The sequence below is a fragment of the Borostomias antarcticus genome (genome assembly GCF_949987555.1).
Source record: "Borostomias antarcticus genome assembly, chromosome: 1".
NCBI classification, from domain to species: Eukaryota; Metazoa; Chordata; class Actinopteri; order Stomiiformes; family Stomiidae; genus Borostomias; species Borostomias antarcticus.
In genome coordinates this window covers 43,505,108-43,517,607 of record NC_140234.1, presented here as the reverse complement: position 1 = coordinate 43,517,607, position 12,500 = coordinate 43,505,108, and the positions used below count along the sequence as shown (strand labels likewise).

Sequence of the window (12,500 nt, the reverse complement as noted above, 5' to 3'; positions counted from 1 at the left end):
CAATGGGAGGTCACAAGCAGGGAGAAACATGGTTCGTTAAGACTGTTTTCTGTCAAACTCACAGTAAACCTGACAAAACCCAAGACTGGTCCTTTAAAAGGGGATTTGGGGGCAAGCCATTAACTCTTCCTCTCACACAACTGTCCTCCTACCCCCCCCCCCCCCCCCCCCCCCCGCGGTAATAAGCCCAGGGCGTGATATTCCAATCTCTCCCAGCAGACTCACACCATGAAACAAAGGAATATGAACAGTCTATGTCTTGTTTCTTTAATAATATTTAATTACTTTCCCCAACTATGTGATGCAACCACCATGAGAACAAGCCCTAGGAATAAAGTATGGGCATTGATGCATTGTATTTGTAACCAAGTATTACTGTGTGTTGTAAAAACTGGTTCTATGCTGCTAAGTCAACCTTGCAATGTTTGGTATCAATCTGAAGCTAAAAAAATGAATCAGTTGATTATGCATGTTGGGGAAATGTAATATCATGTTGAAACCATAAAAAGGATATTTGATGATTATACAACGGTTAGTTCTGGTTTTTGATTCTGATTGGCTGGAAGCCGTGTTAAAATACTTTGTAACACACACCTGGGACCGCATATCATTCCATTTTCAGTATGAATGCGCCTCCCATTTGATCCAAGGCATTGTAGTTGTTGTTGTTGCTTGGCAACCCTTTTGTTAGGGGAATTATTTTGCTCGTCGGAATTGAGGGAATGATGCTTCGTTTTGAATAAATGTTAATATTTTACATTGCTGTTTGTTTATTTTACACTAATAGCTGTAGTAACCGTTGTATAAAAGCAATAAACCACTCAAGGCCGTGTGTTATAGTGATTTTATAACAGCTAGGGGGGTTTTAGGTACTCCGCTTAGCATCGTGCCTAACAACGCCCCCTAGCTGTTATAAAATCACTATAACACACGGCCTTGAGTGGTTTATTGCTTAATTCTAGACTCTTAAGAGAATCTTGGCTCCCCTTTTATGACCTGAAGGGAGTGGGGGTGACTCAGCCCACAGACCCTCACTCTGTGTGAGTGACCAATTGGTGCTGTCTATGCAAACAGGACACACCTCAGTCTCTTGCCCTTTTTAAGTGGGAACAGAACAGATTCTCGCTCTCAAGTTTCTCTCAAGTGTTCTCCAAGTAACACGTAACCCCAGGATTCAGGATTGTGCCTGATTGATGAAAATCAATCTGTATCTGTGGAATTGCTGAACCGCTACCAGCGAGCTAAGATCTCTGTGTTGTCGACGCCAGGGTCTTAGGAATTTCCACAAACTCTTCAAACGACTCTGGCGAGAGCAGAGGTTTTGAATGAGGCATTTGCAACTTTGAAACTGAACAATTTCAGTTGCTGTACAACAGGGGTCTCAAACTCAAATTGGCTTGGGGCCACTGCTGGTATCGTCAACTCATAGGAAGACCACTTCAATGTCAACTTCAAGTACTACTAACTAGAAGAAAGTGCAATATTTCTGAAAATGTCATTTTTCATTTCCATAACTAGACTCACAAGTCATTCTCTAAATGCTGCAAGACTATTCCATAACTAACATTTTGATCATACAAATTCAAACCGTCTTCTATACATTTTAATATATTTTAACAGTTAGTCCAAATCTTTTTTCCTTACTTTTATTTGATCTTGAATAGCCTACATTTGTACTTTATTCTGCTTTAGCTGCAAGATGCATCACTACTGTAAGCCTGCCCTGGACCTGTACTTGCATTTATTAAAGTTCAAGTTTGTTTCCATTTCTTCACTTGAATACATGTAGGCTCCTACTCTATTTCTTGCCAGACGTATCTTGAAAGACTGCTGAGACGTTTAGCCCTTCTCAGTCCCGTTGTCGCATTCTGCTCGCTCATGCCAGACAACAGTCCTTTGCTGGTCCATTCACTTTGCCGTCAAAATAAATTGGTGTCGGCCTAGTTAGGAGAGGCGCTCATATTTACAAGTTTCAGATAAACATGAAACTTCACTTACCTAAGCAAAAGGGTCTATTTTAACAAATGCTGGTTTTTGAAGCCTCGGCGCTACCATTAAATAACTTATTTAGACGCGTTCTGTCCGAGTGAATTTATTTTTCCGAGGTAGTCTTCAAAGCACCGCCACCACCACAGAAGAAGACTACATTAGACATTAGAGAAAGAGAGTGAGAGCGAGAGAGAAGAATATAAAAATTACCGCCAGCACTTCTTCTTGATGATATTGCCCAGAATGACCTCAGCTCTAAAAGGCAATACACAGCAACATCACAAACCCAGTCAGCCATGTTAATTGTGCGTACAATATAATATAATATTAATTAAATGGGTTGACATACATGTATTCTGAGGGCGAATTCTACATATTGCGGGTGCGTTGGGTACATCAAGTGAACTTGGTTCACATCATTAGATATACAGTATTATGAACCTTTGTCACCTGTAGTGTTGCTACTGTGTGTTTGATGACGCCGATAGTTCACTCACTTTCCACCAGCATACACCTCCGCCGTGTCAAAGAGGTTGACCCCGCTCTCGTAGGCGATGGTCATCAGCTGCTCGGCCACCTGGGAACACGCACGCGCACACAGGCACGCGGGCACACACACACATACACGCGCACACACACACACACACACACACACACACACACACACACACACAGGTCAGAAGTCAGGCATCAGTTGCCCTCTAGTTACCCATCCGACATATCAGAATCAGACAGCAAAGGGTTAACCGTCAATGTACTGTTACCGTACTGTACTGAACGTTTAAAGACAGCTTGGTTACTGAACGTTTAGAGACAGCTTGGTTACTGTACGTTTAGAGACAGCTTGTTTACTGTACATTTAGAGACAGCTTGGTTACTGTACGTTTAGAGACAGCTTGGTTACTGTACGTTTAGAGACAGCTTGTTTACTGTACATTTAGAGACAGCTTGGTTACTGTACGTTTAGAGACAGCTTGGTTACTGTACATTTAGAGACAGCTTGGTTACTGTATGTTTAGAGACATCTTGGATACTGTATGTTTAGACAGCTTGGTTACTGTACATTTAGAGACATCTTGGATACTGTATGTTTAGACAGCTTGGTTACTGTACGTTTAGAGACATCTTGGTTACTGTACATTTAGAGACATCTTGGATACTTGTATGTTTAGACAGCTTGTTTACTGTATGTTTAGAGACAGCTTGGTTACTGTACATTTAGAGACATCTTGGATACTGTATGTTTAGACAGCTTGGTTACTGTACGTTAAGAGACAGATGGTGACTGTACATTTAGAGACAGCTTAGTTACAGTACATATAGAGACAGCTTGGTTACTGTATGTTTACATACAGCTTGGTTACTGTGCGTTGGTTAGATAAAGAGATGGACACCATATTGCCGCATCCGGATATTATTCTGTGGAGCTCGGGATGCAGTCACCCAGCACCAGCAGCAGCATCAGACTGGACCACAGGACGGGGGGCGAAACATCCTCACACTCCTAAGGAGTGCCTGCGGCCATGAACCACCGTGGACCACCCTAACCCTAACCCTAACCCTAACCCTAACCCTGTGAAAGGCACTACTGTATATAAATAAAATGTACTTACTTGCCTACTTACTTACTTACTTACTTATTTACTTAAATAAATCTTTCAATCACAAGAAAATCACAATCTAGATATGTATCTGTAACAGGATTACCATTCCATGTGAACTCTCAGACTCGTCATACATGAAGCCGAAATTAAAGTAGGTACCAGCTAGCTAGGGTTCCCTATGTGTGACAGTGAGTATGGGTTCTACAGTATGTGTGACAGTGTGTATGGGTTCTAGTAGAATCTGAAATTCATACAGTAGAACCCATACACAGTCACTCATACAGTATAACCGTTCTACTGTATGAGTGACAGTGTGTATGGGTTCTACTGTATGAATTTCAGATTCAGATTCAGAATACTTTATAAGTCCCAGAAGGGCAATTCATTTCTACAGTCAACCTGTGTTACGGCTCGCATGCCCTCGCCTCCACAACCGTCTCCCTCTCTCCCCTCTGGGCCCGCTGCGCGCTCGGGGCGTCCTACGCGCTCTACCGCACGTCGCATCAGCCCGGGCATACAACGCTCTGGCTCTCCGGAGTTTCCCCCCACTGCCGGGCGTTCCCCGTCTCCGGCCAGCTCCGCGGACTCGGCAGTCTCCTCCCTCTCCGGTGACGAAGAATCGGATCCCGACATGCCCAGCACATCGGCCCGTGCGCAAAGACAAGAACGACGCGCTCGTCTCCGACGATGACGCTGGCGCGGCTCTACTCAACGGTTCCCAATTATCATCACCACACCTGTCCCTCGTTCTGCAATCACCTTCAACCTCTACAAGAACCTGGTCTACACTCCACTCATCGCCAGATCTTACCATAATACTCTTGTGGTAAAGTATAGCCTAGCCTACAATCTCCTTACCCGTATTTTGTAGTGTTTTTCCCGTTCCCCGTTTTTGATTACTCTCATTCACCCTGCCTCCCCTCCTCATCTCTCCAGTTCCTGCCTGACCCACGTCTGTACGATTACCCCGCTCCTGCCTGACCACCGCCTGTACGACCCCGCTCCTGCCTGACCATCGCCTGTACGACAACCCCGCTCCTGCCTGAACATCGCCTGTACGACAACGCTCCTGCCTGACCATCGCCTGTACGACAACCCCGCTCCTGCCTGAACATCGCCTGTACGACAACCCCGCTCCTGCCTGACCATCGCCTGTACGACAACCCCGCTCCTGCCTGACCATCGCCTGTACGACAACCCCGCTCCTGCCTGACCATCGCCTGTACGACTACCACGCTCCTGCCTGACCATCGGCTGTACGACTACCACATCCCCCTTTTTGATCTTATTAAATCGCCCCTCCGGGCTTTACCGTTCCTTGCCTCCTCCTTTCCTGTTGCGCCTGGGTCCCAAAACCAAACCCTCACAGTAAGATCTGGCCAGTTTGGACCCAGCCAACATGGAGGAGAGACCTGCACCTCCCGGACTACTCCAGGCCCTCCCACGGACCCAAGCTGAGCAACTGCAGCAGGTATCCGCCCAACAGCACGCCCAGGACGAGCGACTGAGGGGCCTCGCTACTCTGGTCTGCACCCTGTCCGACCAGGTCACCGCGGTCAGTGCCCGCCTGGCTCCGTTCCTGAACCCCACCGCTCCACCAAACCGGGAGCCCCATCTCGCCTCCCCGGCCCTCTACGACGGGACGTTCACCCTCTGCCGGGAGTTCCTCATGCAGTGTGAGTACGTGTTTGACCTCCAGCCAAGCATGTACTCCACTGCGTCGGCTCGGATAGCCTACATTGCCAACCTGACCACGGGACGGGCTCGCCGTTGGGTCATGGCGGGTCGCGAGGGCGCAGCTGCCTACATGCAGGACTACACTGCCTTCGTGGCAGAATTCAGGACTGTGTTCGACCACGACGTCCACGGACAGGACGCGGACGCTGCTCTCTCCGCCCTCACCCAGGGTTCCAGCTCAGTAGCGGACTACGCCACGGAGTTCCGCATCCTCGCTGCCCGTTGCTCCTGGAACGAGTCTGCCCTATACAGCGCCTTCCGACGGGGTCTGGGGGACGCCATGAAGGACAGCCTGGCTGGAGGAGACAGACCAGCGACCCTGAACCAACTCGTCTCCCTCTCCATAGCCATAGACGAGCGCCACCGGGAACGCAGGCGCGAGCGGGCGCACCAACACCACAGCGCACCCAGACCGTCTCCGCCCCCCTCTGCCGGTCTCTCTCGGCCTGCCCCGGCCTCCCTCGCCCCCCCAAACACCGCTGGAGAGGAACCCATGCAACTGGGTTGGACCCGACTGACCCCTGCAGAGCGTGAGCACCGGGAACAGAACGGACTATGCATATACTGCGCTAGCCCAGCGCACGCCGTCAACTCCTGTTCCTCTGCACCTCCCAGGGCGGCAAAAAGAGTAGGCTCACTCACCAGGGGGTACAGAGTAAGCCGGCTCATCCATCCTCTATCCCGGACCCGTGCCGCCAGGTTCACTGTCACCCTCGCCTGGCAGGGGCACACGCTCTCCGTCCCTGTCCTCATCGACTCCGGTGCCGACGAGAACTTCGTGGACGTCAAGTTCGCCCACAAAGCGGCGCTCCCTCTCTCCCCTCTGGAGAGGCCCCTCTCGGCTTTCGCCCTGGATGGCCATCCCATGGGTCCCATCACGCACCGGACCCTGCCCCTCACTCTCACAGTCTCGGGTAACCACGTGGAGAACGTCCGCCCCTTCGTCATCCACTCTCCCGACGCTCCGTTCATCTTAGGGAGGCCCTGGCTGGAACTCCATACCCCTCATGTCTGCTGGAGCTCGGGGCGCATCCTCAGCTGGAGCACCACCTGCCACGCCCGCTGCCTCCGAGCTGCTCAGACCTCCACTCGGGTTGACCGGCCCCGTCCCGCTCCTCCTGACCTCTCCACGGTCCCTTTGATGTACCACGACCTCGGGGAGGCCTTCAGTAAGGAGCGCGCCCGCACACTTCCCCCTCATCGACCCTACGACTGCGCCATCGAGCTCCACCCTGGCGCCCCTCTCCCAGCCAGTCGTCTCTACAACCTCTCCCTCCCGGAGAAAGCTGCCATGGACACCTACATCTCCGAGTGCTTGGCCGAGGGCCTCATCCGACCATCTCGTTCCCAGGTGGCAGCGGGGTTCTTCTTTGTAAAGAAGAAGGGAGGAGACCTGCGGCCGTGCATCGACTACAGGCTGCTCAACAACATCACGGTGAAGAATAAATACCCACTCCCCCTCATGAGCTCCAATTTTGAACCCCTCACCGGTGCCACCATCTTCACCAAGTTGGACCTCAGAAACGCTTATCACCTGGTGCGTATCCGTGAGGGGGACGAATGGAAGACCGCCTTCAAGACCTCCCGTGGCCACTACGAATACCTCGTCATGCCCTTCGGCCTCACCAACGCCCCCGCCGTCTTCCAGGCCCTGATGAACGACGTGCTCAGGGACATGCTGGACGTATTTGTGGTTCTCTACCTGGACGACATCCTTGTGTTCTCCAGGAGCGCTGAGGAGCACGTCCAACACGTCCGCATGGTAATCCAGCGTCTCCGGGAGAACCGCCTATACATCAAGGCGGAGAAGTGCACCTTTCACTCCGCGTCGGTGGAGTTCCTGGGGCTCATTGTGGAGGGAGGCCTGACGCGACCCGACCCCCGCAAAATCAAGACCGTGGTTGAATGGCCTCAACCCTCTACCCGGAGGCAACTCCAGAGCTTCCTTGGCTTCGCGAACTTTTACCGCCGTTTCATACGGGACTACAGCCGGGTAGCAGCTCCCCTCACCCACCTCACCTCATCCCTGCGTCCGTTCATCTGGACACCGGCTGCCAGCGCCGCCTTCTCTGCGCTCAAGGAGCGCTTCACCACCGCTCCGGTCCTTCTCCATCCTGACCCCTCCAGGCAGTTCGTGGTCGAGGTTGACGCATCGGACACCGGCATCGGTGCTGTTCTGTCCCAGCGGTCAGTGGAGGACCAGAAGTTGCACCCCTGTGCCTTCCTCTCCCGCCGGTTCACCCTGGCTGAGGTGAATTACGACATCGGGAACAGGGAGTTGTTGGCGGTGGTGGGGGCCTTGGAGGAGTGGCGCCATTGGCTTGAGGGCGCGGAACACACCACCCTCGTCTGGTCGGACCACAAGAACCTGACCTTCATCCGGGCGGCCAAGCGCCTCAACTCCCGCCAGGCGCGGTGGTCGCAGTTCCTAGGAAGGTTCGACTTTACCCTCACCTTCCGGCCCGGCTCCCGCAACGCCAAGGCCGACGCGCTGTCCCGCCTCCACGCGCCCGAGGCGCCCCCCGCGGAGCCTGAGACCATCCTGCCGACCTCGCGTGTCGTAGGGGTGATCACTATGAACATTGAGGCGGTGGTGAGGCAGGCCCAACGCGCCCAACCCAGTCCGGCCAACGTTCCTCCTCGCCGGCTCTTCGTGCCGAACTCGGTCCGGTCCCGGGTGCTCCAGTGGGGCCATGCCAGCCGGTTTGCGTGCCATCCCGGGGTTCACCGCACCCTCTCCTTCCTGAGCCGACGGTTCTGGTGGCCCTCCATGAGGTCCGACGTCCGGGAGTTTGTGGTCGCCTGTCCCGTCTGCTCCCGCAGCAAGGCGTCCCACCAGCCCCCGGCTGGCCTCCTGCGTCCTCTCCCGGTCCCCAGCCGTCCCTGGTCCCACATCGCCCTGGACTTCATCACCGGTCTTCCCCCCTCCAGGGGCAACACGGTCATCCTCACCGTGGTGGACCGGTTCTCCAAGGCGGTCCATCTGGTGGCGCTCCCCAAGCTCCCGTCCTCTGCGGAGACAGCTGAGCTCCTCGTCCAGCATGTCTACCGGCTCCACGGTCTCCCCGGAGACATTGTCTCGGACCGTGGGCCTCAATTCACCTCCCAAGTCTGGAGGGCCTTCTGCAAGGAGATAGGCGCCACCATCAGCCTCTCCTCTGGCTACCACCCGCAGACCAACGGCCAGGCCGAACGGGCCAACCAGAGCCTGGAGTCCGCTCTCCGCTGTGTGTCGGCTCTCCACCCCACCTCCTGGAGCAAGGACCTGCCCTGGGTCGAATACTCCCTCAATGCCCTGACCAGCGCTGCCACTGGCAGATCTCCGTTCGAGTCATCCCTCGGGTACCAGCCCCCGCTGTTCTCTCTCCAGGAGTCGGAGGCCTCCGTCCCCTCCGTCCAGGCCCACCTCAGCCGCTGTCGCCGTGTCTGGAGGGAGGTCCGCAGGGCCCTGCTCCGCTCCAACGAGCGCTCCTGCCGCGGTGCCAACCGCCGCCGCACTCCTGCTCCGGCGTATCGGCCCGGTCAACGTGTCTACCTCTCCACTGCTGATCTTCCGCTCCAGGTCCCCTCCAAGAAGCTGGCTCCGCGCTTCGTTGGGCCCTTCGAGATCGACCGTGTCCTGAACCCGGCTGCGGTACGTCTTAAGCTCCCTGCTTCCATGCGGGTACACCCTGTATTCCATGTGTCCAAGATCAAACCTGTCTCCTCGAGTCCTCTCATGCCTTCTGCCCCAGCTCCTCCGCCTCCCCAGATGGTCGACGGGCATCCCCAGTGGACGGTTCGGCGGCTGCTGAAGGTGCGCCGCCGGGGTCGGGGGTTCCAATACCTGGCGGATTGGGAGGGGTACGGCCCCGAGGAGTGCAGCTGGATCTCCAGGCAGCTCATTATGGACCCGTCTCTCCTCCGGGACTTCTACCGGGCCCATCCTGACGCCCCCGGTCGGTCGCCAGGTGGCTCCCCTCGGGGGGGGGTCCTGTTACGGCTCGCATGCCCTCGCCTCCACAACCGTCTCCCTCTCTCCCCTCTGGGCCCGCTGCGCGCTCGGGGCGTCCTACGCGCTCTACCGCACGTCGCATCAGCCCGGGCATACAACGCTCTGGCTCTCCGGAGTTTCCCCCCACTGCCGGGCGTTCCCCGTCTCCGGCCAGCTCCGCGGACTCGGCAGTCTCCTCCCTCTCCGGTGACGAAGAATCGGATCCCGACATGCCCAGCACATCGGCCCGTGCGCAAAGACAAGAACGACGCGCTCGTCTCCGACGATGACGCTGGCGCGGCTCTACTCAACGGTTCCCAATTATCATCACCACACCTGTCCCTCGTTCTGCAATCACCTTCAACCTCTACAAGAACCTGGTCTACACTCCACTCATCGCCAGATCTTACCATAATACTCTTGTGGTAAAGTATAGCCTAGCCTACAATCTCCTTACCCGTATTTTGTAGTGTTTTTCCCGTTCCCCGTTTTTGATTACTCTCATTCACCCTGCCTCCCCTCCTCATCTCTCCAGTTCCTGCCTGACCCACGTCTGTACGATTACCCCGCTCCTGCCTGACCACCGCCTGTACGACCCCGCTCCTGCCTGACCATCGCCTGTACGACAACCCCGCTCCTGCCTGAACATCGCCTGTACGACAACGCTCCTGCCTGACCATCGCCTGTACGACAACCCCGCTCCTGCCTGAACATCGCCTGTACGACAACCCCGCTCCTGCCTGACCATCGCCTGTACGACAACCCCGCTCCTGCCTGACCATCGCCTGTACGACAACCCCGCTCCTGCCTGACCATCGCCTGTACGACTACCACGCTCCTGCCTGACCATCGGCTGTACGACTACCACATCCCCCTTTTTGATCTTATTAAATCGCCCCTCCGGGCTTTACCGTTCCTTGCCTCCTCCTTTCCTGTTGCGCCTGGGTCCCAAAACCAAACCCTCACAACCTGTCCATAGCAACAAAAATACATCCACAGTAAATAAAAAAACATCCACAGTCGAGCATGTGCAGTGACAGCACAGCAGAGCGGGATGCAAAATAATTCACAGTTCACAGTAAGTTCACAGTTCACAATAATTCACAGCAAAATAATTCACAATTCATTCTGTAATTGTGTATTTAGCAGCCTTATGGCAGACGGGATAAAATAATTTGCATAGCAGTTTGTTTTCTGCACCGGCACATAATACCGCCGACCTGAGGGCATGATGACAGATTCACTGCCCAGTACACAATCAGGCTGGGATAATATTCTGTCTGCTTTCTGGACCACCCGTGTTTTCCAAAGAGAGCAGAGGTCCTTATGCTGGTCCTCAAAGAAAATGTTAAAAGGCTCTCAATAACAGTTTGATAAAAGGTACATAAGATGTTTCTGCTGACACCAAAAGAGTCAGATGGAGTCTTTGGTTTGCTCGCTTTACAATGCTGTCAGGGGCGAATTCACTAAAGCAAATTGCGCCCGCTAATTGCACCATAATATTGCGCGTCAGTTGCGCCCGCTATGTGCTCCGTTTTAAAAACCTATTCACTAAAGACATTGCGCTAATAATATCCCAGCGCAAACACGCCCATTCGGTGTTTGCGGCTGAGTGCAATTTGCTGCTGATATAGGAAATGACTATAAATACTGCGCATACAGCGCATACAACTCGTATGCATATCATTGGACGATGGCAGACAGAAAAAGAAAGATACGATTCTCAGACAGCGAACTTGAAGGCCTCACGGACGAGGTTCAAAAACATGTCTCACAGCTTTCCGCAAAAAATATCACGACTGCAGCAAAAAATCATATTTGGGGTTTAATTTCCCAATCAGTCAGTGCCATTTGTGTGTGTAAACGCGGAAGACTGCAAACGGAGGTGGAATGATTTAAAAAGACGAACAAAGGAAAAATTGTCATTTTATGTTATGCAAGTTGCAGCACGATCATCTGGCATACTTTTGGGGGAGTGTATAACATTGCCCCACCGGTACGATCTAGGCATCTAAACGGCTTTTCAGGATTCCAAATGTGCACTCAATCACACCGCGCGTCCTGATGTGAGCCCGGTTGTACGCCGCCTCTCCAACGTTGGAAGGATTACGCACGGGAGTCATCATCCATGGCTGAAGATGATACCTGCCGTCACCTATGATACAAAGCAAAATATTTTCAAGACCATTCAAATAAAACAAATATTGTGTAGGCTATGTTTTTATTTATTTATTTATACCTATATCGGTCCCCAGCCGTTCAATGAACAGCTATAGGGAATGCGCAGTTTCGCGTATAGACTATTATACGCACAGTTTCGTGCTATGTAGGCTATTATATTCATTGGGGGAGCTTGGACTCGCTGGGGACGGGTGGAGAGACGCATGGTCAACTGAGCCTCCCCAGACGCGACTTCATCCTCCAGTTGGCTGAAGAGCTGCGCGCTCTGGTGTCCAAACAGTTACCGCGGTGGTTCTAGTGTTAAATCAAAAAGTGACCTTCTTCTAAATATTCTCTCACGAACAACATGCCTGGCATTGCGATGCCTTCGCCTAGCAAAAATCACTGCTGCCATGATCAGCGGACAGGCTGGCCGCGAAACACCCCTTGCGCTTAAATACCACCACGTTTCTGAAAACGGTATTAATTTCACTTTAACCGCGTGAGGCAGTTTGCGCCGATGTTTGTGAATTGGGCGGGTTTTGCAATAATGTTCATTTGCATAGAAAGGGGAACATTCTCCGCCCATATTACCTAATTTAAATATGAGCTAATAACACCGGCGCAGAGAAACGCAATGACGAACGCAACGCAGTTAACACCGTATTTCACCCTTTGCGAGGGCTTTGTGAATAGCAAACATAATTTTTGACTTATTTGCACAGGCTTTGCGTCAGGAAAAGCTGCGCAATCCTTTAGTGAATTCGCCCCTCAGTGTTTTCACTGAATTTCAGTTGCGAGTCAAACACAGTGCCCAAATACTTGTATGTTTGTACTATTTGTACCTCTTCACCATGAACAGTGCTTGGTTTGGGGTCGACAATGGATTTCCTGAAATCTATGATAATTTCCAATGTGTATGGGTTCTATGTGTGACCTGTGTATGGGTTCTATGTCTGACATGGTGTATGGGTTCTACTGTATGAACTGACAGTGTGTATGGGTTCTACTGTATGTGTAACAGTGTGTATGGGTTC

The 12,500-nt window shown here is 52.8% G+C and overlaps 1 protein-coding gene across 4 annotated transcripts in view; it reads right to left on the bottom strand.

The window, feature by feature from the left end:
• Positions 1-12,500, bottom strand: part of kcnab1a (potassium voltage-gated channel subfamily A regulatory beta subunit 1a) — a gene marked incomplete at both ends in the record, with an annotated part of 120,801 nt that overhangs the window by 16,101 nt on the left and 92,200 nt on the right. For all 4 annotated transcript variants that reach the window (XM_084438452.1, XM_084438449.1, XM_084438450.1 and 1 more), the window contains 2 exons: positions 2,200-2,244; positions 2,487-2,566. In XM_084438452.1, the coding sequence (XP_084294578.1) occupies positions 2,200-2,244; positions 2,487-2,566 (125 nt within the window). The remainder of the gene's footprint in view (positions 1-2,199; positions 2,245-2,486; positions 2,567-12,500) is intronic.